Genomic DNA, 26,831 nt, shown 5'->3' on the forward strand with positions numbered 1-26,831 from the left:
CAAGTTAATAATAAACATAATATTACTTGACCCACCCTCACCCAAACAATATGCGTTGTGGTATGCGGTATTATTTTGTTTTGTTTTTTGCATAACTTTTCACGTACATAAGTGAAAGAGCGCCGTGAAATGCAAAAAACAAAACAAAATAATACCGCATACCACAACGCATATTGTTTGGGTTAGGGTGCGGGTTAGCGTTATGGTGAGGGTGGGTCAAGTAATATTATGTTTATTAATAATAATAACTTGACCCACCCTCAACCAAACGCTAACCCAAACAATATGCGTTGTGGTAAGCGACATTTAAAGAAAGTTTTTTTTTTATTAATTTTTACATACATAAGTGAAAGAACGCCAAAAATTGGATGGAAATTTCTGTGCATGCTGGCCCAATTGCATTCGAGTGACTCCAGCCCGAGATCTTTGGCGTGGAATGCTTGCCCAAAATCATGTGAAACATCGATGGCCTTGTGAATTTGCCGAAACAAAATTGTGTTTTTTGGTGTATACATTGTCCCATTTTGTGATGAGGATTTCAGCCGAAAAATAATTTGGCGTGAATCTGTGGCGGCCACAAATTATGGAATGCAGTCAGGCATGCTGGAATCCCACTATGGACAGCATGGCAAGTGGACCTATACGATTTTTTATAACAGACTAGACCTGCACCCCTAGAAAATGAATATGCACCCGGTTTTCCCATATGTTATAATAGCGGGTTGCACTTTTGACCTTTGTTGCTCCGGGACACCCAGATTTTTTTGGCCATGCACACCCGGTATTTTGTCTAGACCTGCCATACTTTCCAGACTGACTTGCGTATTGGCATTGATATTTATTCTAATATTTATTTACATTTTACAGCAACGTGAATACTTGTTGCTATAGACCCAAAAAGAAAAAATGTATTTTTAATAGGGTTTGTGTGTAATTATATTTGGGGATGGGAATACAGGGGCTTCTACCGTTTGTGCGCAGCGCGGCGGAAAACATCCACATCCGCAAATACTGTGGCAAGCAGGTGGCCATCGATACGTACTGCTGGATACACAGAGGATGCTTTGCCTGTGCCGACAAGCTAGCTAAAAAGGAAAAGACTGACCAGTATGTGAAGTACTGCATGAAGTACATAGCGATGCTGGAATCGTACGACGTAAAACCGATCCTTGTGTTTGACGGTTGCCGCTTGCCATCTAAGGAACTGGTTGAACAGCAAAGGCACAAGCGAAGAAAGGAGAATCTTGAGAAGGGAAGGCAGCTTTTAAGGGAGGGAAATAATAGCGGGGCAAGGGATTGCTTTACAAAATGCATAAGCGTCACCTCTGCTATGGCTCTTGAGGTAATGCAAGCTGCCAGGGCTAAAGGTGTGGATTGCATTGTTGCTCCTTACGAAGCCGACGCCCAGCTTGCGTTTTTTTCAAAGTACAATCACGTCGAGGCAGTTATCACTGAGGATTCTGACCTTCTGTGTTTCGGCTGCAAAAAGGTAATTTTTAAGATGGACACAAACGGACGTGGCCAGGAAATCTGCCTGGAAAACCTTGGCATGGTGAAGAACCTAGTCGGGTTTACCCCTGATTTGTTTCGCCACATGTGCATCTTATCTGGGTGCGATTACCTCCCAAGCATCAAAGGAGTCGGTCTTGTTAAATCCTGTAAAGCTCTGAAACTTTCAAAGAGCAAGGATACGTACCAGGTTGCTCGCAAATTGCATCAGTACATAAAAGGTATTCCACCGGTCGAAGCTTCATACGGCCCCGAATTCGAACGGGCAGATAAGACATTTCTATATCAACTTGTGTACGATCCTTTTAAAAGAAAGTTGAAGCCATTAAATGACTATCCACCTGGTTGTACTGCCGAGGATTTTAAGTACGCGGGAAGCGAATTTCCAAACCAGCAAGCATTACAACTTGCCCTGGGAAATATCGATGTAAACACTAAAAAAGTTATGGGTAACTTTGACATTCTTGACTGGGTACGCTCACGCAAAAGCCTCAGCAAGTTGCCGAGTATTTGGGCAAAGAGCACAATTACAATGTCAAAGTTCTTGATCAAAGATACAACAACATTTGAGGAACCAGAGAAAAAGTCATCGCCTGTTAAAAGACCCCAAAAGAAGGAGGCCAAAGTCGAGACTGTTGTAACATATAATGCAAGTGACGCACTTTTGGCTGTGTCTGAAAATGCAGGATTGCCAGATGCCGATGAAGATGAAACAATAAAAACAAAAGAAATACCAAAAAATATGGTAAAAACTGAAATTGACCTTTCAGAACTTTCGACTCTAGCCCAGTCTTACACACCAACTACAAAATTATCTCGACCCAAAAAGCAAATTGTTAAAAGTCGATTTTTCTCCAAACCAAACGATGTTGTTTCTAAATCTCCCAAAGTGTGCAGCTTCACTGATTTCTTACATGGCGAAGACAAAATTGTCGAAATGCAACTAAACAACAAGAAAACACCTTCGGTCAATTCACAGAACGATTGTAACACTGGGGATGAAATTTTAGATGAGATCCTCGGTGAAATTAACGACAATCATAATTCCCCTATCAAAAGGAAAAATCCTTTTTCGCAAAGCTCCCTGTCGTCAAAAAAGTCTCGCACAGAATCTTTGCTCTTGACGTCCCCGCAAAAAAAGAAAAAGCTATTTAAACCGGCAATTGCAGCTGCAAATTTGTCAACCACAGCAGATTCTGATTTTGTTGATGCGAAATCCCCTAAAAAAAGGGCCTCACTGCCTGAATACCTTGTCGGTGAAACAAAATGTGGCAAAGCAGGCATTCAAGAAAAGTTTCATATTTTAAACGCAAGTTTTGAAACTACAAAAAACATTGCATCATGTAGTCAAACTTTAGAAGAAACTAGTCAATCGGATGATATTGTGTCAAGCTTGAAATCAAACGATACTGATATAACAAATTTGTCAAACAATTCCCAGCAACATGAAATTAGCCCTAGGGTCCCTTTAGCAGTTTTACCCGAACCAAACGGACATAAAGACAAAATCAGCGAAATAGAGAGTCCTCAAACTTTTACCGTTTCTTCTGACGAAGAATTGGAAAGCCAAAAAAATTCACCTGTATCAACTCAAAAAGTTAAAAGGACTCTTGGTTTGGACAGAAATGTGGACAAAAGTAAAAAGTCCCTTGTTTCAAAATACTTTGTAACGGCTCGTGCAAGTGGGCTTCGTAAGCCGCCTAAATCTCAACCTTCAATTGCTAACTTTTTCAAAAAGATTTAGTTTTCTATTGAATTCTACTTTCAAAAATTGTTTTTTTATGGTATCTACCAGTGTTGTAAACAATTCATTTTTAAATGACTCCATTCACAGTCAAATTATTTTTAGCAAATCACAAGTCAATTCCAAGTCACAACATTGGCTTAAAAAAATGGTAGACACATCCCATTCTGACAAATATTTGGCAACAAAAACACCAGTAATAGTTTGTTTAATAAAATTTTGGCTTTAATAACTCAACTTTACTAAACAGTATTCATTCTTAACATACGTCAAGTCGTTTGTAAAAATGACTTAGAACAATGACAGAAGTCAAAACCTTAAGGCTATACAACACTGGTATCTACCAATTAAGCTGTTTTTTTCTTGGAAAATGAACTTAACATTGTAATATTTAGTTGCTGCTACTATTAACCAATTTCACTGCAATCTAGTTTAAGTTGCATCGCAAAACTTTTTTAAACCATTTGTTATGTTGAAACTAATTAGTATATATACCTCTTTTTTGTTAAATGGAATAAATTAGCAAATTAATGATTATAATTGTGTTTGCAACAACTTACTTTAGTTAATGTTATTTGATTGGATTTTTTGTTTCTTGTTTTGTCTACAATTTTGTGAAGCTATTTTTCCATATATTGCTAAAAATGTTTATTCAAAATATTATTACCAAACGCTGCAACATATTTTATCCACTAATTAGCAAATTTGTTATCATATATTTTACTTTACAATCATACATTATTGCCTGGCTTTAATTGTGGCCACAACGTTTTAAAACCCTTCTTTTTTAGAAATCCAAAATAAGTCTGAAAATAGCTTTGAAAAAAAACCATACTCTTGGCAATTGCTGCATTTTAAAGGTAATGTATTTCCATTTTTATATTTTCTGTCCAATAACTTGTAAATTTATTGGGTCATTTGCTATCAGGAAGTTGACTGCCAATAACTTTTGTAATACGTTTTTAATTGTAAAATGTTTATAATTTTTTATCAGATAATAATTAAATAATAGTAAAAATAAATAAAATAGTTATTAAGAGGTATTTAACACCCCAAAATGTTAAAGATAGCGTATTTTAAAGTTAGTTAGATCAAACATCCCCAAAGTAAATGACTGCTTATGTTCATAACACTGGGTTTTTGACAGGCATCTCATCTAAAGTAAAATGTGGATAGAGTAAATTTAAGCAACGTGGATATAGCCACAAACCGCCAATACTGTGTTTCTAAGGGGAAACACTCACGCAGCAGTTCATCTCCTTTCGGGAATTACTACACCCTTAACAAAATATAAATAGTTTACCAAAGTTACAAGCATTTTCGCCGAGTGGTTTACTGTCATAACAGAAGCTCAGCAATAAAGGAAAAATTGGAATCATTTCAAGGATTTGAATCATTTCAAGGATTTGAAATGTTTTTGGCACCCTGATCGTTAGAAGCGTCACCCATGTTAGGAACCATGGCCTACTCCACACTCCAGGGTAGGGGCGGGCAACTTCTCCCATCGGCAGTCAGATATGGGAAAATAAAGTACTTGGCGGGTCGGATTAGGTACTGCCAAAGCTTGCATGTATTGGCGCATAATTGCGGCTAAAGTTGTACTCTTTAAACACGGCAACACTTTTATTGCACATCAAACATACTGCTTTCTTCCCGATGTAAAAAATGAACAAAGACAGAACTTGGTAAACCAAAAATCAGCATGTTTGAATGTTATAAGATAATAATATTTCGCTACTAAAAGCATCAATACTAATCATGTATTTAGTAGCGAAATATATTCATCTTATAACATCCAACCATTCTTTATGATTAATGTGCAACCAGAATCGTTTGTTTTCACCATTCGGATTCAGGCAGATTTTGTCATTGGAAAGAAAATTCTGATTATTGCCGACTTGAGTGAAAAAGTATTCTTGCATCCAATCCTTGTTAAATTCGCAACACTCTTCCTCAAACTTACGTTTCTTAGCAAATCCATGGGAAAATATTTATTGTAAATTCTAAATATAATGTTAACACAAAACAAAAAAATCTAAAACACAAAGAAAACAAAGAACTAAAGAATAACTAGCAATCACTATTATTTGTGGCAGAATGTGGCCGCGAGCCACAACCCGAAACTGTCTGCGGGCCGCTCAAAATCCCGTCGCGGCCGTATGTTGCCCGCCCCTGCTCCAGGGGGTAACTAAACTATTTTTGAAAGAGATGGATAACTGCTGTAGGGGCCTGCTATCGCAGGCCGGATAAAAAGGGTCGAATTTTCTTTACGTAATTATTGTAATACAAAGGAAATATAACTATGCGCAATAACAACTGTAGTGGGCCTAAATAAATTGTCATACAGTTTAAAATTTCATTAAAATTAAGTTTTGAATTTCACCCGACTTCAACGGTACCTTATCTTCATTAAAGAAGTTCGCCACAGGCCATAATTTGGTCTCGGCCAGTGCTTCGCACTGGGTCGCAAAGCATTCCAAATGCTACAGTTTTCTATTTGATCGGGAAATTATTGCATTATGATTACGTAACATTTATGCAACATGTAACAAATACGTAACAATCCAATATGCAAGCTTAAATTTCACCTTAATAGTAAATTGCATTGTTTCTTTTCTCATTAATTCGTTTTCATTCGTTTGATCATACCTCATTGTGGGTCGCACCCTAAAACCTGCATTAAAAGTGGATCGCAAACTGAAAAAGGTTGGGAAGCATTAGTCTAGGCAAAACAACCCACAAACAACTATTTTTTTCTTGGAAAGCGCCGCAAGAAAATGCATCGAAACTGCTCAAGAATGCGCGGGAAAAAAGGCGGGAATTTCCGTCGCACAGCTCGTGACGTCACACCTTGCAGCACGGCCACAACGATTCGTGCAAAATGCATCGGCATATGCGTGCGAGCAAGAGTCGGGAATCTCCGTCGATCAAAGATTAGCGAGAAACAAAGGATGGCCTTGGGCCGTTTGCGCACCATAAAGGAATGCACTGGATGGATGCATTTAATAAAGGCGAGTTTTTGCCTTAGTTTAAGCTTTGCTGCAAGCCGGTCGCTGTTTTTGTAGGTTTCGGCAGGTTTTTCCGGGTTTTTTTCTCGTTGAAAATTTTCGCTCAAACGAAATTGTCGCCAAGTCTGTTTTCGCAAAATTGCGAACGCCTTATATGTGTTTTTGGTAGAATTTTTAAAAAAAAACTTTATAATATTTTCAGGTTTATTTTTTATGGCTACTTTAGAAAGACTATGAACTGTTTTGCTAGAATTTTTTAAAATAAGCTTTATTAAAACTTTTATAATTATTATTTTGGTAGGGCCTTTTAGAAGGAATATTCTCTTGATTTCTTTCAATTTAGAACGTTGTTGTTTTAATTTAAAAACAAATTTTAAATCTATATGTATTATCAGTTTTTAATAAAAAATCTTAAAATCTACCAAAGAGCGCTAATTGCTTATTTTTAAATACCCGAAGCCACGATAGCGCCTGTGCGGATTTATTATTATTTCTAAAGCCTTTTATGTGCGTTATTACAGCCTTAACCAGCATTGCTGTTGAATTTGCAGTAGCCATGAACCGTTTGTGGATTGCTCTTCTTTTGCTGGTGATCGCTGTCAACCTCACGGCAGGTAAGCTTGCAAAAAAGTGTCATCCACCGCGTTTTTTGTTAGCTATGACTTAATAATGGAATGGGGTTTGGGCATAAGGGTGGAAAATACAAAAGTATCTTCTTTTTCATGTGCACTTCGTTCGTATTTCGCCTGTTCTATAGTTGTGTATAAACGAAAAAAAATCAGTTAGGAAAACAATAAAAGTATTTGTGCTTATAATGTCACTTAAGCAAAGTATGCTTCTATAAGAGAACCAACAAAAACAAAAAAATAGTGCTGTTCCGTATTCAGGAATTTTCTAATGTTTTTTTCGGTTGTACGTTCGCTTCAGAGAAGCAGTGATCGACCTTCGTTGATTGCGATTCAATAATTACAAAATGGCGAATTGTCTTTTTTGACTGTTCGAAATTTTACAGGAAAGATAAGTGTGCTGTTTTTCTTATAAATTATAAAAAAGCAACTTTTTTGTATCGTTTTTTAGTTCGGTTATGTGCTTACTGAGTTCCATAGTATGTCGACGCCAAATATTCCCGCCTAAAATTTTGAAGTGCCTATTTGACCGGATCGCCGTTTTACGCTTGCACCAAAACTTAGTATTTTTTTATTTATTGGTTGTGGTTAGGGTTGGGGTTAGCGTTTGGGTGGTGGTAATATTTAATTTAACTTTCCGAATTTTGCAAAATTTTCATGTTTTTTTTAGGAAATCGATTATAAATTACTTTGTTAGCCGGGTAAATAGTCTCAGGACAATTTCACCGGATTGCCACTTTACGCTGCATTCCCGTTAGTGATTATATGTCGCTTTAAACTCATGAGTTGTGAAATTCTAGATTATATACGCCAGAAAATATATTTCGCACACGGCGATATTGCGCGACAAATGACTTATTGTCAAGAATTTCAGGCCAAACATATTTGGCCAAACGGTACTGGAATGAAACTTTTTACAGGCTGTCAACAACACGGCGCCGAAATATCGAAAAAATATTATTGGTTTTCAGGATGTCACTGGTTTCGAGGTTTTGGAGGCCGAAAAAAGCGTAATACGGCGAGCGAAGCTGCAGAATCAGCTGTGTGGAGGGCCTACTTTACTTCGTGCATGGGTGCTAAGGTTTGTTGTAATATTTCAATCCATTTTTTTAGACTTTAACCAAAAGATTTAGAAACAATTTGCCATTAAATAGTGGAATGGCTCGTTAACAGTCTTGAGTAAAAATGGGTTTCAAAAGTTGTATAACCACGGCTGTGAGAAAGTTCAAGAAAAACTATGAAACCAACCCAGTTTAATAAAAATATAAAAGCCATAATATTTGATAAAAGCGACATTTCGCAATTTACAGACGTTTCAGCAATAACTCATGCCATCATCAGTCATAAAAGCCATAATATTTGACTGATGATGGCATGAGTTATTGCTGAAACGTCTGTAAATTGCGAAATGTCGCTTTTATCAAATATTATGGCTTTTATATTTTTATTGAAATTACTAAAGAAACCCGTGTATTGTGTTCCAAACCCAGTTTACATAATCGGTTTTACGTTTAAACTCAATCTATAATGTTCTAAATAATTAAGAATTATGGGGTAAAATTTTTTATTAAAGCTTGGAAAAACAGCTTTTTTAAAGTATTTGTTACGTTTAATACCTTGGACTAAAAGCGTTGACATTATTAAAATTTAACCACTGCGTTTTTTTAATTAAGTAATAGTAGTTTAAGTAGGAAAAAAATACATTTAACTAGAACCTGTAACCTATTACCTAATTTAGGTTTATCAACTTAGAGCAAAATATAGACTATTTTAACTGTTATATAGGTCAATTTTAGGCGTTTAAGTTAACTTTAAAGCAATTGGACTTTATTCAAATTTTAAGACTTAAAACGAAATCCCCCAATTTCTTGCTTTTTATTAATGATTTTTCTGTTAAGAATTTTAATTCAGCAATATTTAACTGTTTCTCGTTTAGTTTTAAGACAGTCTTTTAAACATATATTTTTCATTTATTGCCTTGGCCATGGACGCTTAAAGTTTTTTTTTTTTTCACAGGGGTGCCCAAAATGTTCTCCTAAATATGACGACATTATATTCCCGCCGAGTTAATACGTGGAGTGATATGTATTCAACTTTGGATATTACCTACTTTCGTTGCTTGATAAATGCGAAAAAAATTGCGTCATACATTTTTAGAAAATGCCCCTGTCGGTTTCGCTTCGGCAAATAAAAACAGTTTTAAACTAGTTGAAAGTACTAGTATATTGGCTAGGCAGGTATTTTATTTGTTTAAAATATGTTCCGCTATATTTTGCTCTTAACGTATTTTATAGTTTTTTTCTTGCATGAAATTTTTTGAGCCGCATAATTTTTGTGCTAGTAACTATCACATCTGTACGCACCTACAAAAATAAGCAGTATATTACAGGAAGATTTATCAATATTTAGGGGGCGACTGAGCACCAGGGCTGCAGACTCGGTTAAAAATAACCCGAGTCCGACTCCGGTCAAATGTGCGATTTTGTGGAGTGTCGAGTCCGGCCCTGACTCTACAGCCTGTATTCCGCCAATTTACGTAACTCTTATAACGTGTATATTCAGCAATCCACTTATAGAGGTGTCATATAATTCATTAACTCACAATACATGGTCGGAAAATGTTCCACAATATGCTATTCCACATTTACAATTTCCATTTGGCGGCCATATCAGTTTTAAAATTCGGTAGTGCGCATGCTCAGGTTTTTTTTAAGGTTTAGTTTGGGTGACCGCTAAGTAGTTTTAAGAGACCGCAAGTGTTCCTATAAATACCAAAAAGTTGCAAGTCCAAAATTTGGAAAACCGCTGAAGAAATTTGGGGGAGAAATTTCCCCCAAAACACATGCGCATGTCGGAATCGGGACTCGGGTAGTTTTACGTGGTCTTACTCGATTGCCGAGTCCCGATTCGACTGCAGCAAAACAAACCGACTCCTCGAGTCCCGAGTCCGACTCCGCAGCCGTGCTGAGCACCCCAAGATTCTGCTAGGGGTGCACCCGAATCCCCCCAAACTCGATGTCCATGGTCTTGGCCATTCTGTTTTTAGTTTGTTGAGATTTTTTGCTTGCCGCGTTTCTACTGTCACGGGCGCCTGACATTCAAAATTCAGGGGCGTTTTTCCAACCAGTGGTAAATGATTAATATTCAGATAGAAACGTTACAGCTCCTAATAATAGCTTTTGTGCTGTTGCAAATTACCACTGAAACAAACCATTTAGCGTTGTGTGACTTTCTTAACTAGTTTCCATTATAACGGGTAAAAAAACGTATAACTAAAAAGTATAGTAAATATACGTTAGACTTCCTGTCTTAGTCAAAGTCAGTCATTAATAAGTTGTAATCTTTTAAAAGAGAAACATATTTCGCCACAAAGTAAGGCATTATCAGTCTCTTATTCAAATAGAATGTTCATATAGAATGTTGACTGACTTTCACTAAAACAGTAAAGTCTGAATTAAATTTGCTCCTATTTGAATCATTGTCTTCATTTACGTGTAAGGGCGAGGAGATATCTTCCTATTTTAAACATTAAGTTTGTCATAAAAAGTATAGTTTGCGGGTTCAATGGCCTCCTGCATACGTAAGTTTTGAACACTTTTGATTCGGGCGTAACTTGCTCAAATTCCGGAGCGCCTCATAACGCTCGGCACACCCAAGTTCGGCGCCTATGTCTACTCTTATTCTTTTATGTGCAGCTGCTTTCCAATTTTGGCTGGCAGACGCCTGTGGATTACACTGTTTTGATGACGGTTTGGTACTGCGACGTGGATGCATGGCAATGCAGGTTCTTATACATTAACTTAGTTTAACTTTGGCGTCTAAAAATATTAAATAGGGCAATCAGGTGTCTCTATATAAAGAAAAATTGTATTAAAATCTTGACAAGCCTTCGCACAACGTGTTTCATTAGGTCAAAACATCAACACAAGTTGTCTTTATACAGTGCCACCTGATTACACGATTTAGAATTAGACAAATACGGCCGTTTACAAAGATTAAAAAGATTAAATATCTGATCGATGTATTAGTCAGGATTTTTTTTCGAATAACATAATCTGCCTAAATCCGTGCGGTTAAAAACAAACGATTCCGGTTGCACATCAATGATAAAGATTACCGTAACTACAGAACATAATAAACCGAAACTCAGTTTGTTTGAATGTTATTCGTGTGATCACTTTGTAGGAGAGAAAAAGAATTAGAGTTGTAGGCTATTCTTTACGTTTCATTTGTGTAAAGTGTGGCTCTTTGTGGTTAATCAAGTAACAAATGCGGCTCTTGGTATCTGATTGGTTGGCCACCCCTGCTATATAAAAACATAGCACAATATAAAGAAAGAAGTACGCTAATAAAAACTTAAAACCAACTGTTCAAGGCAAGTGATGAACTACCCAAGTCGCATTATCTGCTGCAAATGAACGAAGATGAAAAAAAAAATAAAAAAAAAAATAAATAAATAAATAAACGAAGATGCAAAAGGCGTAACAAGGCGAGAAAGTAAATAAAATCGCGCCACGACCTGAAAGATTCAGTTGCATAAGCAAGTCCAATTTAAAAATAACCAATCAACTTTTTCCGTCTGCAAAAATTAACCCGGTCGTATTTTAAACTCTGTTCAAACCTAATTAATTTGGTGTTTGCAAGGTCTTGGTAAAATCCCCCCCCCCAAAAAAAATGTGCTTAAGCCCATATTTTAAACCATGTTTAATTTTTAATAATTTGTGTTTGTAAGGCTTTAGTTTATTCCCAAAAAACTTATGACAAGATTGTTTTTCTTCGGTAGTTCTGCCGGGGGTACAGACACAGCTACTTGCTGGAAAGCAGCAATCGACAGCTTCCTTCAAAATCCTCTGGCAGGTTTGGCGAAAGAGTGCATTGACGAATTTGAATACGATACATCTTCAGGCTCACGTAAGTCCATGTAGAATTAGGTTAATCATGTAGCACTATATATAAACAAACGGTTGTGCGAAAGCTTGGCGAGAATTCAATACAGTTTGTCTTGATATAGTTCCCCTTATTACCCTATCGAGAATTAGACAAATACGGCCATTTGCAAAGACATGCAAAAGTAAATGGTTAAGACTAGGAATGTCCGGTACTTGACATTAAATTAAAACTTAGAAAGATATTTTTACCAGTTAGTAGACCAAAATTTGGTTTAGTGCAAGAAGTTTAGTTACAATCAGGGCTGGGGAGCCACCGTAAAATAGCATTAGCTCCGGCTCCAGCTCCAGCTCCGGAGCCATCAGGCAATTATTAAATGGCTCCGGCTCCAGCTCCGGAGTCGTAAAACTCAATCCTTTGGCTCCGGCTCCAGCTCCGGAGCCATCAAACACACACCCAATGACTCCGGCTCCAGCTCCAGCTCTGGTGCCACCAGTCACTTATTCAATGGCAAGTTTTAAAATTGCTTTTGGCTAACTAACGTTGGAGATGGAACAAAATATAATTTCTTAGCTTTAGCACCACAAATTGAAAAATGGCTCCAGCTCCACAAAAATAATAAAAAGGGCCCCGGTTCCGGCTCCACCTCCACAAAAATAAAAAATGGCTCCGGCTCCGGCTCCGGCTCCAGCTCCACAAAAATAATAAAAATGTCTCCGGCTCCGGCTCCAGCCCCACAAAAATAATAACAATGGCTCCGGCTCTGGCTCCAGAGAAAATGCTTAGCCCCGATTCCCCAGCCCTGGTTACAATCAGTTGTTAACATATTATTTTTGATAAATTTATCTTTTAAGGTAGAAAATAATTAAGACTAATCGTATGTCCGATATTTGACTTTTAATTCCGATAACGATACACAAAATTTCGGACAAAAAGTGTCGTCATCCGATACCAAATGATGTCATTACTATGCTGAAACAATCATGTAATTTGTAAATTATTGAATTAAAATATATTTTGCTATACCCAGTAATCGTAATGACGTATATATCGGAATAATTCCCGAACCCGTCGGAATAAGGCCTTAATGGTCAGAATCAGGCCTATACAACATTTTTTTTTACCTAACAGGTCTTTTGTAAATTCCCCACACTGTGTTATACCTAATTCTCATTAGAGCTTCTGTTTTTTGCGTAATTTCAGTGCGTTATAAGAAACGTAAAAAGAGAGGTTTAGCCGGACCTGCGATTTCCCGACCGAAAACGGACTACACACGATGTCTTCAGTCAAACGCTGGAAGTATAAGAGGTGTAGCACCGCTGGATTATGACGCTTTAACCGATTTTGTGAGGAAATACACGGTTTATGGGTGAGTTTTCTTGAAAAATCGTGAATTTTTTTAAAAAATCGTGAAAGCAGCGTTTGCAAAACTTTTACAAATGACTTGACTTGGGTTTAAGTTATTTCACAAAAGATTTGACTTGGACTTAAGTTATTTCCCAAATGACTTGACTTGGACTTAAGTTATTACCCAAATGATTTGACTGGGACTTAAGTTATTTTATAAATGATTTAACTGGGACTTAAGTTATTTTATAAATGATTTGACTGGGACTTAAGTTATTTTATAAATGATTTGACTGGGACTTAAGTTATTTTATAAATGATTTAACTGGGACTTAAGTTATTTTATAAATGATTTGACTGGGACTTAAGTTATTTTATAAATGATTTGACTGGGACTTAAGTTATTTTATAAATGATTTGACTGGGACTTAAGTTATTTTATAAATGATTTAACTGGGACTTAAGTTATTTTATAAATGATTTGACTGGGACTTAAGTTATTTTATAAATGATTTGACTGGGACTTAAGTTATTTTATAAATGATTTGACTGGGACTTAAGTTATTTTATAAATGATTTGACTGGGACTTAAGTTATTTTATAAATGATTTGACTGGGACTTAAGTTATTTTATAAATGATTTGACTGGGACTTAAGTTATTTTATAAATGATTTGACTGGGACTTAAGTTATTTTATAAATGATTTGACTGGGACTTAAGTTATTTTATAAATGATTTGACTGGGACTTAAGTTATTTTATAAATGATTTGACTGGGACTTAAGTTATTTTATAAATGATTTGACTGGGACTTAAGTTATTTTATAAATGATTTGACTTGGATTTAAGTTGTTTCACAAAAGAATCGTCTTTGTGAGTTATTTTATAAATGACTTGACTGGGACTTAAGTTCTTTTACAAATGATTTGACTTGGACTTAAGTTATTTCCCAAATGACTTGACTTGGACTTAAGTTATTACCCAAATGATTTGACTTGGACTTAAGTTATTTTATAAATGATTTAACTGGGACTTAAGTTATTTTATAAATGATTTGACTGGGACTTAAGTTATTTTATAAATGATTTGACTGGGACTTAAGTTATTTTATAAATGATTTAACTGGGACTTAAGTTATTTTATAAATGATTTGACTGGGACTTAAGTTATTTTATAAATGATTTGACTGGGACTTAAGTTATTTTATAAATGATTTAACTGGGACTTAAGTTATTTTATAAATGACTTGACTTGGACTTAAGTTATTACCCAAATGATTTGACTTGCACTTAAATGTCTTCGGACCATTTTTTTAATAAGCTTGTTTATTGAAACCAACTTTTTGGAACGCTTGGCTGACATTTTTTTTAGTTGCGATGCTTGTGGGAGACAGTGTTCCCGAAACCAGCCCACCCTGCCCCCGGATGCACCCCCACAATGGCCCTACAGGCTCCTGGCCCTGACTCGGACAGACGCCCCCATTAGACGCGCTATTACAGAATGCAACGAAAAGTTCTTTCCAGGGAGTAAGTGATGTTTTTGTGCACTGGGCTTATGCTTTGCAAACTAGATATGTTTAGGGCAGTGTTTCTTAACCTGGTGAATGGTTCACCCCGGGGTGAATAAAATTTTGCAGGGGTAAACCAACCAAAAGGTGTGAATAAGGGTGAACCGTTAGAAGTGGATGATAGCTCTGCAGTAAATCGACTACTGAACTGTTGTTTCTTGGTGTGTTTTTTTTGCCTATTATAATAGTGAAGTTGGTTTGCACTGAGTGTATGTACAAAAATTTGTGACTGTGTTTTGTGCTTATTGTAGCTTTATATTCCTGGACTCGAGAAATTGTAAATTTTCAATAGTAAAACTAAGCTTGAGTTGATCTTAACATAAATCGAAACAATCTAAGTCATTTTGTGCTGCTATATATAGACGAGGTAGTTTTAGCATATCATTAGACAAGTGTCAATGAAGTCTGGTGATCGATGCTAGGGTAGAACAAAACTAAAAAAGTTTAAGAAGCACTGGTCTAGCGTACACTGTATGCACCGATCTGTAATGTAGCTTGATAATGAATTGCAAAGCTAAAAAGGTTAAGTACATCGACATTATCTTGATTAGGACGTTTCGATACCACTTCTCAGTCACATTAACTGAAGATACAAGTTCGTATCGAAACGTCTCAACTCTAAATCAAGATGATGTCGATCTACCAGACTTTGTGGCTTTACAATTTATTATCCCTACATAATTCTAGTTTTCTAATTTGAACGATTTAGAGTAATTTTTTCTCGCCTGTAAATTGCTTGTGTGTTCTAAATTTACTTTTAATCTCATTTTCGATCTCATAGTTGCCCTTTACTTCAACCACTAGTTTTCAGTTTCGTAAAGCTGAATTGTACAGAATGAAAATGCCAATATGGATTTACGGCGAAAAAAATTAATTTTTTCAAAATTTACTCTAGTCAAAATGTTTTAAGTCAACTGGCCAACGTCTTGTTTTTCTTTGGCATTTTTATAGTTGTACGTTTGTTTGAAATATGCAAAAAATATCAACTAGTCACCTGCATGAGTGTTGCATAAACCTGAAAAAAAATACTGTTTTATGTTTCACCGGTTGTCAGTAAAACATCAAAATCTAGTGACTGACGACGTCAAGACACTAATACAATACTTCATACAATAATGCGTTGTTTAAATCAATCCATTACTAATAGGTAATATCTTAAAGTAAAAAAAGAATAGCCTTTCTCATGCCCAATTGAAAAATAAATTGACAAAACTATACAATATTTGTTTTAAATCAATTTAAAAAAATGTTGGTTAAGTTACTGGCACACACAAGAATTTGAGTGACAATTTGTGGCAAACGGATCGATGTAGTACCACAGGGCTCCTACAGGCCACCCGTGCTAATACAGAAGTTCCTTATCTGTGCGCCTTTTTTGGTTTGGTGATACGCAAATAATAAATTATAAAAAAACAAGCCGTAAACATGTTAAATATAAGTCGACCAAGCCGTAAAAATGGAACCTTATTCTACAAATTGGCCCTGTCAAAAAATTGTTCTCTCGCCTCCTTTCTTGTTAGTCTGGTATATTTACATTTTTTTGCCTTTAGTTGCAGTTATATTGCCCAAATAGGTGGTACTTTAATAAAATTTTGCCAGAAGAAAAATTTTACAATTAAAACAATGCCTGGCAACAACAGTATGTTCAAATTATCCCTGTGTATTTTAAACCGTAATACAACCAACCTGACTAGCTGCGTGTATTTCTCTTTTTAACAAAACAACAGCCGGGGGCTGTGATTAGCCTTTTGCAGCTAAGGTGTGTCGATCTAACCTGCGGTCCGGCCGAGATTTAAATCCTTCTAAAGTGGACTAACTTGTCGTTTTATTAGATAGAAACAGACTTTTCGGAACACTATCAGCGAATTTATATAATTTTGATTCAAAAACACAAACAAATCGCGATACATTTTCCGTAAAACCTACACAGACTTTGGCTTATGAAATCGTATAATACACTTTTACTTGGAAAGTAATTCCATTGTTTTAAGTCGGTTACTTATTTATTTAAAGTGCTTAAGTGTTTGGTACAAAATGAGCGGACTATTTAGCTTGGAGGTATTAATTCAGACCAATCAACAGAGATCACTGTTAAGCACAATAAAACTTCGGCAACTCAAGTTTTTCGGCCACATAACCAGACAACAAAAACAAGGGTACATAATTTCGTGTGGTAAAAAATGTGGAAATCGTTCACCTGGACGGCAAAGAAAAATGCTTATTAATCAACTGAGGGACTTTCTAGACGTCAAACCAGAGAATATTTTTGAATTGGCAAGAAATAGTCACATATGGAGAAAACAGCGTTTCATGGCAGCCGAAGCCTGGTTCAGGCATGGCACTGAATAATGATGATGAGCTTAGCTTTGGTCTTATCTGGAGGTTGCACGTAAATGTAGAATGAATATCAATGCCCATGCAGAAGTGGCACTTTACAAAAGTGAACGTTTCAAATAAATCTTTATTTAGTTTTCAAATGCTTCTCTGAAATCTGCCTGAACAGTACGCATATATCAATTAAAACATGTAAAAAATGAAAAACAATTTTTTTCGAAGCGTTCACAATGTGCTACCTCTTCTTTATATGCTTTGATATTCATTCTACGTCTAACTACAACCTCCAGCCATTGTCTTAACATTTATTCTTAACATTTACAAAATGCTGCCTACTTCTGTATGGGCGTTGATATTCAATCTATACGTCTAACTGCAACATCCAAACATTACCTTAAGATTTGTTCAAAACGTTTTTAATTGCTATATATATTCCTATATGGGCTTTTAGACTCACTTTTTGTGTTTAATCGAAACAATATATAACTTAGAAAATAGTAAATTACCAGTCGAAGGTAACCGAGATGTTTGACCTTGAAATATTGTTTTTGCACTTCTTAGTTTTCTAGGTTTTGTATATGTTTGACCTTGTAATGTGTGGATTAAAACCGGATCGAAAGGCCGTAAATAATAATTAAAACTCCTTCCTACTTCTGTATGGGCTTTGATATACATTCTACGTCTAACTACAACCTGCAGCTATTATCTTGTGATTTTTTTAACGTTGACAAATTGCCACCTACTTGTGTATGGGGTTTTAGCTTCGTTTTATTATGGTGTTAAATTTTTAATGCAAAATGGCCTAAGTCCTCAATTGCAAAATAATTTAACTTAAGTCCTCTTATTGCAAAATAATTTAACTCTGGAGACAAAAAACATGTGTATTGTTGTTTATCATAGAAACAACACCCAAACAACAACCCGCAGCCACAAATATCTATTTTCAGATCCTTTTTGGAGCAGCTGGTCGCCCTGGCAACCGTCATGCGCCACCAGCTGCTTTTCCCCGGGCGTCCAATCACGATCGAGAACGTGCAGGTCAGGTGTCACGCCCACCCGCTCGGTGGCAGCAAGAAGGTGCAAGGGGGAGGCCTTGGAACGGCGGCCCTTCGTGTTCCCCCCCTACCCTGGGTGCCGGCCGCCCGTTTGGTCCAACTGGGGCAACTGGTCGCCCGAATGTCCCCCCTGCGGAAAACACGCACGGACAAGGTCCAGGGTTTGCAGGTAGGACGTTTTTATGACGCCGACTTTGTTTGTTTTTTACAGGGTTGAAGGTAAAAAAACTAATACAATATCGAAAACAAAAAAGTGAATTGGTATAAGGTAAAACAGCTAAAACATGAATCAAAAATAGGTCCAGGGTTTGCAGGTAGAACGGTGTTTTAGAACGCCGACTTTTTTTTTTTTACAGGGGTGCTAAACAACATTTAATTATGACGTCACTAAATGTCAACTGAAAAGATGGAGTTTATATTTGGATTGTGAAGTAATATCGCCGTGACAGAACCCTCTGTTTAAATAAAACACCCTCCTGTTTAAATAAATCTACATACAGTTGCATTTTCTCGCTAAAAAACTGCAAATAACTATATGACAAATAAGTTTAAACTTTTTTGGAGCGCTTCAGAAGGTCCCGATCAGTGGTTCTCAATCTTGTTAGTGCCAGAGCCGCATTTCAAACCTAAGGTTTGCAAGCAGCCGCATAAAAACAACAGTAGGCATATAATTAAAAAACATTAAGAAAGCAACATGAAAACAACAACTATACATAACGCTAGCCTAGGCTAAATAATTAACACTGTTGAAATAGCTATTTCTTATTGCCATAGCTTAGTGTTTCTTAATCAGGTGAATGGTTCACCCCAGGGTGAATCAAATGTTTGCAGGGGTGAACCAACCAAAAGGGGTGAATAGGGGTGAACCGTCAGAAATGGATACTAGCCTGCGAGCAGGGCGGATATTCAGGATGTTCAACCTGTTCCAGTATATATAGACGAGATAGTGTTATCATTTCATGAGACAAGGGTGAATGAAATCTGGAGATAGATTCTAGGGGTGAACAAAACCAAAAAAGCAAAATTGTTTTAAACAGCAGGACGGAAGTAACCCGGTAACGTTAGTACTTCGTACTCGGCGTCCTTGCTGATACGAATCACTAATTCTTGATTTCTCTTACTTCCTTTGTTGCAAATCTGCTACTACTAACTAATTTTTCACTTCGTTAGTGAGAGCCGCAAAATGTACAGTTGAGAGCAGCGGTTGAGAATCACTGGTCCTGATGGTCACAGACCTATCTTTCGGTAACCAAGAGCATATAAAAATATATTTAATACCAGTTAAAATCGGAACTGCGTACACAATTCATGGTAGTCGATCGAGAGAAAATGTTTTTTTAATTTTTTGGCAAAATAATAAAAACCCAAAACATTTTGTGACAATACGAAAAAATAATTTATTGTGTTTTATTCCAGTGATGGCTACAACAGATTTTTTAAAAAATTAAATTGTGGAAAAAATATTTTAACAACGGAATTTTATAAAACTACGAAAATAATTTATTGTGCTTTAATTCAGCTGTGGCTACAATGTATGTTAGTTTAAAGACAGAAAATATTTCTTTAAGTATTTGTCTAAATAACTAAAAAAACACTAAAATTCAAAAAATACGAAAAAAAGTATTGTGTTTTTATTCAGTTGTGGCCACTATACGGTTTTCACAATAACAAAGAACAAATATAAAACATTTTTTTAAATAGCCTAGTTAACAAAATATTATAACCTCGAAAGTTCATAAAAATACAAAAATAAATCTGTACCGTGTTTTAGTTGTGACCACAACACATTTTAGTTGAAAAACAGTAGGCAAGATAAATAAAAACAGTAAACATTTCATAAAAATACGAAATAATTTATTGTGTTATATTCCAGTTGTGTCTACAATCATGTTATATATTTAACCGAGAAAAAGTATTTCTTTAAATTAGTTGACAGAATAAGTAAAAAAATAAAAATTCATAATACTTTTTGACTATTTTAACTACGTACCGTAAGTGCGAAAAATTCTCCCGCTTCGCGCGAATCATCTTTCTACGTCCGGCTTGTTTACGTTTTGATGCGGTCTTTTGCACTAGATCAGCGCTTCGTTACCGTTAAAGGAAAACGCATTCAAACATATTGGACATATATTTTTTAACATTTTTCATTTTCGGCAATGTAATAAAAACTTGCAAGAAATTTAACAGAAATGCCGGTATACCTAAAAAATCGCGCTCGCTTCGCTCGCCACGTGCGCCCGGACTTAAAAAGGTTAACAAACACTAAACAAGATTAACTATTGGAGTTATCGCGTTTACATAAATAAAGCACCATAAAAATTAAAGCGTGTCCAATATGTTTACTATTCGTATTTGGTGGGTCTCATGTTGTCAGGTTTGACTCTGGTGGATCATGGCAGAAATCATTTGAACACCCCTCCTTTAGACCTTTATATGTTTTTTTAAACAGTTGACAAACTAATAATAAAAACACTTCATAAAATAAAACGCAAATAATCTTTGTTTTGTTTTTGTAAGTTGTGGCTACACTACTTGTTAGTTAACCAAGAGAAAATACTTATTTGACAAAATATTCAAATGTACAAAAACAATCTTTATAAAAGTACAAAAACAATCTTGTTTTATTCCAGTTGTAGCCACAATACATTTTAAGTAACCATGAGAAATAATTTCTTTAATTTTTTGGCAAAACAATAAAAACCTGAAAAATTTGATAAAAAATCGAAAAAAAATCTCATTTTATTGCAGTTGTGGCTACAACCGAACCATCGCCGTCGATTGCCCCGAATGCTGTTTCGGTGACCCAACCGAGCAGGAAATGTGCCCCACCGGACCCTGTCGACCCCCTACCTGGACTACTTGGGGTCCCTGGGACCCTCTGGTGTGCCCCTGCGGCCAAAGAAATGTGAAAAGACGGCGCCGACGCGTTTGCCAGAATTCCAGGTTCCCTTGGCAGTGTGAAGGCAAAAGCGTACAGACGAGAAACTGCAAGTACCAGGAGTGCAAATCATGCGATGAAAGACCTTGTAAGTTTATTTTTTTTAATATACTTTTATAAAAAATACACACTCCCAAGTAAAATATTAATTTAATTGTTTTTAAACTCTAGCGCATTTTTAATTTTAAAGTGAGGCAGTGTAGCCAAAAACTTTTTCTAGGACCTTGTGAGTCATTTTAAAAGGCCTAAATTTTTGTAAAATATATTTTCCTTTAGGGCTTTTAACTCTTGTGCATTCTAAGTGGCACTGTAGGGGAAATTCAAGAGCGGAAAATAATCGCACAGCAAAAACTTCCCGTACAAACCATGCGATATTTTTAACTATCATTTTTTAACTATACTTTGTTTTTTTTTCACTTTCAAATAAAAAACACTCACTCCAAGTGAAATGTTTATTTAATGGTTTTTAAAAATCTAGCGCAATTTTTAAGTTTAATAGGCAAAACACTGTCCGCGCAAGGCCTGCAAATTAAAAGATAAAATACGTTGTTATTTTAAATTTTTTATTATTTTAAATTTTTTTAAATGCTTTTTTAAGGCTTATTTTGTTTAATCCGTTTGGGATTTGTATTGGAATTATTCACTCCTTTACAAACAAACACTTTCGGGTAAAATAACTAATCGTTTCTCAGAGCCTCCTGCTTATATTTTTTTTAAACCTTTTGAACGAAGTCGAATTTTAAATTCAGAGTAAGGCAGTGTAAAGGCAAAAATTACACAAACGAGAAATTGCCCACCAATATAAAAAACTAGTCTTATACACACTGTTAATAAATAAAATTTCCTTAGGAGCTCCTATTTATTTTGTTTTTAAAACTTTAGCGCATTTTTTATTCAAATAAGGCATTGTAAGCAAAAAATGTCTATACAACTGTCTATACAAGGACCTTGTAAGTTAATTTTTTTTTAATTTTTAAAAATATTATTTTTTTTTGCATAATTTTAGCCTAAGTTTTTGAAATCCTGGTTTTTGTGTTAGAATTATTCACTCCCTTGAAATCACACTTTCGGGTAAAATAATCGTTTTGGGGCCTCCTTGGTTTTAGTTATCAGTAGGGCGAATATTTTTTGATTTGTTAAAAATCAAATAAAAATGCACGTAAATCGTTTACAAAATTAACTATAGTCATCTTTTTTAAATTGGTCGTTCATTTTTTTTTTTTTTTTTTTAATTTTTCGTTAAATTAAACAAAAACTAGTTTTGATTTATATTCAAAGTCATTCTCACCGTATTATATCTTCATTAGACCAATATACGGTACAAAAAAACGTGTGAACAACGGCGCCTAGGTTATTTAAATCAATGTATTTCTAACAGGTGAAAATTTTTAATTTTCAGGTCAAAATTTCTTAATTTTTTTGGTCAAAAAATAATCGCCCTAGTTATTTGCTTTAAATTTGCCCATTCCCTCGTCAGGTTGGACGAAGTGGTCGAACTGGTCGAGTTGTACTACAGGAGGAAGATGTCGGTCCTCGAGATTCTCACAACGATCCAGGTTGTGCCGCCGGGGAAGCGTACAGGTACGATTAAAAAAAACGTGAAGAAAATAGTTGTATTCATCAAAAAAAATCTTTAAAATAAAAATTAATTTTTTTTTTCAACTTTATGTTAAGCTTCACGAAATTGTCGTTTTGTTTAAAAGTCATTTTACGTCCGAAAATATTTCCGCTAATAAAGGATTAATAATTGTGAGTCCTGAAAAATCAAAGGGCAAGTAAAGAGAAAGTTTAAACATCGTTTTAATATGTACATTAATTATTGGAAAAATAAGAATCTGGCCCGCCAGCCGTAGTCTGCTGACCCCTGGACTGGTACAGGGTTATGTTACAATATAATTCGGGAATATTATAGATGGTTAACTTATTGTGGCATGGTCGGGGTCACGAGCAGGGCTGCGAAGTCGGTTAAAAATAACCCGAGTCGGACTTTGGCCAAAAAAATAAACCCGAGTCTGAATCCGAATCCGGCCAAATGATAGATTTCGTCAAGTCCCGAGTCCGGCTCCGACTCTACGTACTGTATTTCACCCATTAACCTAACTAAAATAAGGTGGATGCTCAACAATTCACTCATAGGGGTGTCATTTCATTCATCCACCCACGATCACGTGAATATTAGATGCTATCTGGGGCATTGGAAATCGAAAGGCCATATGTCGAACTTGAGCAGTGATAAAATTTTTGATTTTTTCGCTAAAAGTGTGATTGCTGGAAGGATGTAAGCAATATAAGGATTGTGTAGAAATTTAAACTTTGTATCGTCACAACTTTTGTAGATATTGCCCAAAACCAATCCTGCGCGCCAACTTTGCTCAGGTCCGCGATACATGGTTGGAAAAATATTTCATTATGTTCTGCCTTTATGATTTACAGTTTGTGACCTTTCAGTTTCATAATTTGGTACTGCGCATGCGCACGTTGAACCCCGGGTGGTGTTACGAGTCCTGAATCCGACGTGCGCATGCGCAGTACCGAATTTCGAAACTAAAAGGCGGCAAACTGTAAATTGTAAAGATGGAATAACATATGGTTGAATATTTTTTAACTACGTGTTGTGAGTGAATGAATTATACGACACCCCCATAATAAATGATACAATAGCTAGCAGCAACATTATGTTCATTGTTACTTACTCTAAGGTAAAGTAAAAATAGTTAGAGTACATAACTTTGTGTTAATAGTGTAAAGTTAGCTCCACCAGGCAACACATCAAAAGATAGAACTCGCTTTTGTGTTACTAGGATAGTAAGATATAGGACCATACAAACTTCTTCGATGTATAAGTCTAAGACTACGTGATATGAAACTTGGTCATAACGGTTTTCTTTGACGGTTTCAATGTGGTTGGATTGATGTATATCCCCTTATATCAGTTACGTAAATTGGTAAACACATACTGTAAAGCCGGAGTCGGACTCGGGACTCGGGTTCTCGGACTCGGTAGCCCTGGCCACAACTTCAAATCTCACCACAAGCTAGTTGGTTTCTAACGTTATCCAGCTTGCAAGGATACATGTTGGAACAAATGATTTTACTGTGCCTTCCTGAAGGCAGACTTGGACAACTAGATAATTCTAGTTTTCTAATTCTATGAATTAGAGCAAAATGCGACTAATTTTAATTCTAATCTAATTTGTTAAATGCTTTATGCTTATGTGCTTTATTTCTAGTTCTAATCTAATTTGGATTTTACCAAAAATGCTACTTTGTCCAACGGCATTTTTAATCTCTCGGTCGAAACCAAAGAATTTGACTTAAAACGTTTGGTCAAAACGATTTGTTTGGATGAACTTTACAGCCTAAATGCCAAAACCTTAAAAAATAGCAGGGAGATACTTGCAATTTGCATTATAAATAAAACAAATTGCAATTTAAGCTAAATTGATCGTAATTTATTGAATATAATTCTAGTTCAAATTCTAGTTTATACTTGTTTTTTGAAGAATTAAGTAATTGTAATTCTGATCTAATTTTAAAAAAGCTAAAATAAATCTAGTTATCCAATTCTGACTGAAGGCACTCAGTAGATTATTGAAACCAAGTTGAAAATGATATGCAGTGAAACCAAATTATCCATTGTAAGCAGTAACTGCAAGTGCGCATCAATTACACACTATTAAGTGTACTTGAAATTGCGGCTTCTGAAGGATGTAATCACGGATATACGCATGCGTGTGATACGTGGTTGAGTGGTCGAATATCGGCCTACATAGTATGAAATGTCTAGTACAATATGTAGCGTATGGATAAAAGAAATAATTATAATAGGTAAATACATTTGTGCACTGAACCATAGGGAATCTGCGTTGCCATGTACAATGTACACATGGTGTGACCCCCAAAAAAGGATGTTTAATATTTAAAAACCTTGTTTGACGAATCTTACACGAGGGGCGGAAGTAGAATAATTTTTTTACCTAAACGTTGACATTTTTTGGAGATGTCGTCACAAAGTTACGCCATAACGGAACGGCTGAAACATGTGATCAAATGAAAGCTGAGGTTACAAACATGCAACTGAAGTCTTAGTTTAAATATATTTTGGGAGTTGGCGAAATAGTCTGGGAAAAATGAACGTTTTCGTTTTTTCAGACCTACCCCGACGTTTCCGAACCGTTGCGCCTAACTTTCACCGCTGTCTTACACCAACGTATAAACCCCTCTAATCCCTGCGGTCTATAGCAACTTTGTGCTGTGCCACTTTTCGTGTTACACCAGTTTAAATCACGTCAACACACAGGAGCATAATGTTGTTTGTTGCCCTTGTGACGAAACAATGCTTGCCTGTCATGTGCGGTTTGCATGTAAACAACACTTAATTGGAATATATCTTTCTTCCTGGAGGAAATCTGTCTTTGCGGCTCCATAGTCTTTAATGACATCTAAAAATTTCTCATTTTGTTCCATGTGTTTAATGCCATTTTCTTGTAAAAGTAAAACGGAATTACTAAAGTGTTACAATGAATTTTACAAAAAAGAGCGCTATGATTCTAGTTACGTCTAGAAACTCAACGGTCAACATAGTGACAAACAGTATTTTTAAGGTGTTTTGAATAACCAAAACGGTCTCTAAAATTCATCAACCCGTATTTTAAATAAAAATACAGCAGGGAATTAGCTTCGTCGTACATAAATGAAATAGTTACGCTTCCTCAAATATTCTTGTTCTTCACCCATATGCGAAGGTTAAAAAACTCTTGCGACAAGAAATGAGAGAGTCGTGTAAATTCTCAGCATACCATAGGTAAAAGGTAGCCAACACGTCGATCGCAACATTTCATCACATATAGTTGTGTATTCGAATATACAGTCTCAAGTTTTCTGCTGTCTTATAATTTCCAACTGGTAATGTTTCCACTCAAACGTCCGATTGCGAGTCCTCAGTGCGCGTTTTTTTATCACAATTGTAGCCATTTCTCATCCCGTACCTCTTATTTGTTTTTTTTTCAGCTTGCTTCTTTCGTGTGTCCTGGTAACGATTCCGAATCGAAGCAATGTCGCTGCCGGATTATTCCACAGAAGTGAAACTTACAAGCATCTTCTACACCTCGACTCGCATTACTGCTGCGTGTAAATACAAGCTTAGGACGCGTTTTCGACACAACGGCTGAAAAAAAACGGATTGTACAACGTGAAAAACTTTTGGCCCGTGGAATGAGACCTAAATGGCCAGATTCGGGCCTATACAACCTTTTATCTAACCTCAAATCCAACTCCTAAATACATCACTAACTCCCTTAATAATTTCAACCCTAACCACTTTTTAAACCCCACCCATTATTCGCGAATAACCCCAAAACGGGGCCCGAAAATGCGGTGCCAGAACAGCGGCGCCGGTCAAATTAGGACGACCAAACATAGTCACCAAAACGGCCGATGCCAGACCGACGGGCCCGATCGACCCATACCCTCTCCCTACAGTTTCAGGCGTTATTTAGGCCTTATTTCGATGACAAAACATTTTTCAAAACGACAAATTGCTGACTGATGTCTTGCTTTCCCAAAATCAAAGGGCCAGTAAAAAGCAATTTTTAACATCGTTTTGATATGTGTGGCTGTTACGGCTTGCTATTTAAAAAGAAAGCACCAATTGAAAAACGACCGCGAACGCTGCCTACGTGTCGTGCTTTGTTTATTTTTGCTGTCGGTGTTCCACTAACGCAAAATGCTATCGCAGTGTCGACTTTGTGAGTGTGTTCTTGTTAATAAACTCTGCCAACATCTATTTTAAGTTAGCTGGCTTAAAAAATACTGGG

At 36.1% G+C, this 26,831-nt stretch overlaps 2 protein-coding genes across 2 annotated transcripts; both read left to right on the plus strand.

Annotated features, from left to right (window-relative positions):
* Positions 1 to 946: 946 nt before the first annotated feature.
* Positions 947 to 3,684, plus strand: LOC146162730 (uncharacterized). Its single transcript, XM_083385281.1, has one exon. It carries the CDS (start codon positions 947 to 949, stop codon positions 3,251 to 3,253), a length of 2,307 nt encoding a protein of 768 aa, XP_083241407.1. The 3' UTR covers positions 3,254 to 3,684.
* Positions 3,685 to 6,590: 2,906 nt separating this feature from the next.
* LOC146162731 (uncharacterized) lies at positions 6,591 to 26,794 on the plus strand. The gene is made up of 10 exons (XM_083385282.1): positions 6,591 to 6,875; positions 7,859 to 7,968; positions 10,583 to 10,671; positions 11,671 to 11,798; positions 12,978 to 13,143; positions 14,442 to 14,647; positions 17,970 to 18,246; positions 20,826 to 21,103; positions 22,493 to 22,596; positions 26,026 to 26,794. The coding sequence occupies exons 1-10, from the start codon at positions 6,767 to 6,769 to the stop codon at positions 26,098 to 26,100; spliced, it is 1,542 nt and encodes a 513-aa protein (XP_083241408.1). The 5' UTR covers positions 6,591 to 6,766; the 3' UTR covers positions 26,101 to 26,794.
* Positions 26,795 to 26,831: the final 37 nt, after the last annotated feature.

Source organism: Ascidiella aspersa, chromosome 3 (genome assembly GCF_963924565.1).
Source record: "Ascidiella aspersa chromosome 3, kaAscAspe10.2, whole genome shotgun sequence".
NCBI lineage: Eukaryota > Metazoa > Chordata > Ascidiacea > Phlebobranchia > Ascidiidae > Ascidiella > Ascidiella aspersa.

Excerpts from the sequence above, each read along its gene's own strand:
- LOC146162730 (XM_083385281.1), top strand. The coding sequence starts at position 947 with ATGGGAATACAGGGGCTTCTACCGTTTGTGCGCAGCGCGGCGGAAAAC.
- LOC146162731 (XM_083385282.1), top strand. The coding sequence starts at position 6,767 with ATGTGCGTTATTACAGCCTTAACCAGCATTGCTGTTGAATTTGCAGTA. Across the intron at positions 11,799-12,977 it reads CGATACATCTTCAGGCTCAC|TGCGTTATAAGAAACGTAAA; the intron begins GTAAGTCCATGT and ends GCGTAATTTCAG. Across the intron at positions 14,648-17,969 it reads CGAAAAGTTCTTTCCAGGGA|ATCCTTTTTGGAGCAGCTGG; the intron begins GTAAGTGATGTT and ends ATCTATTTTCAG.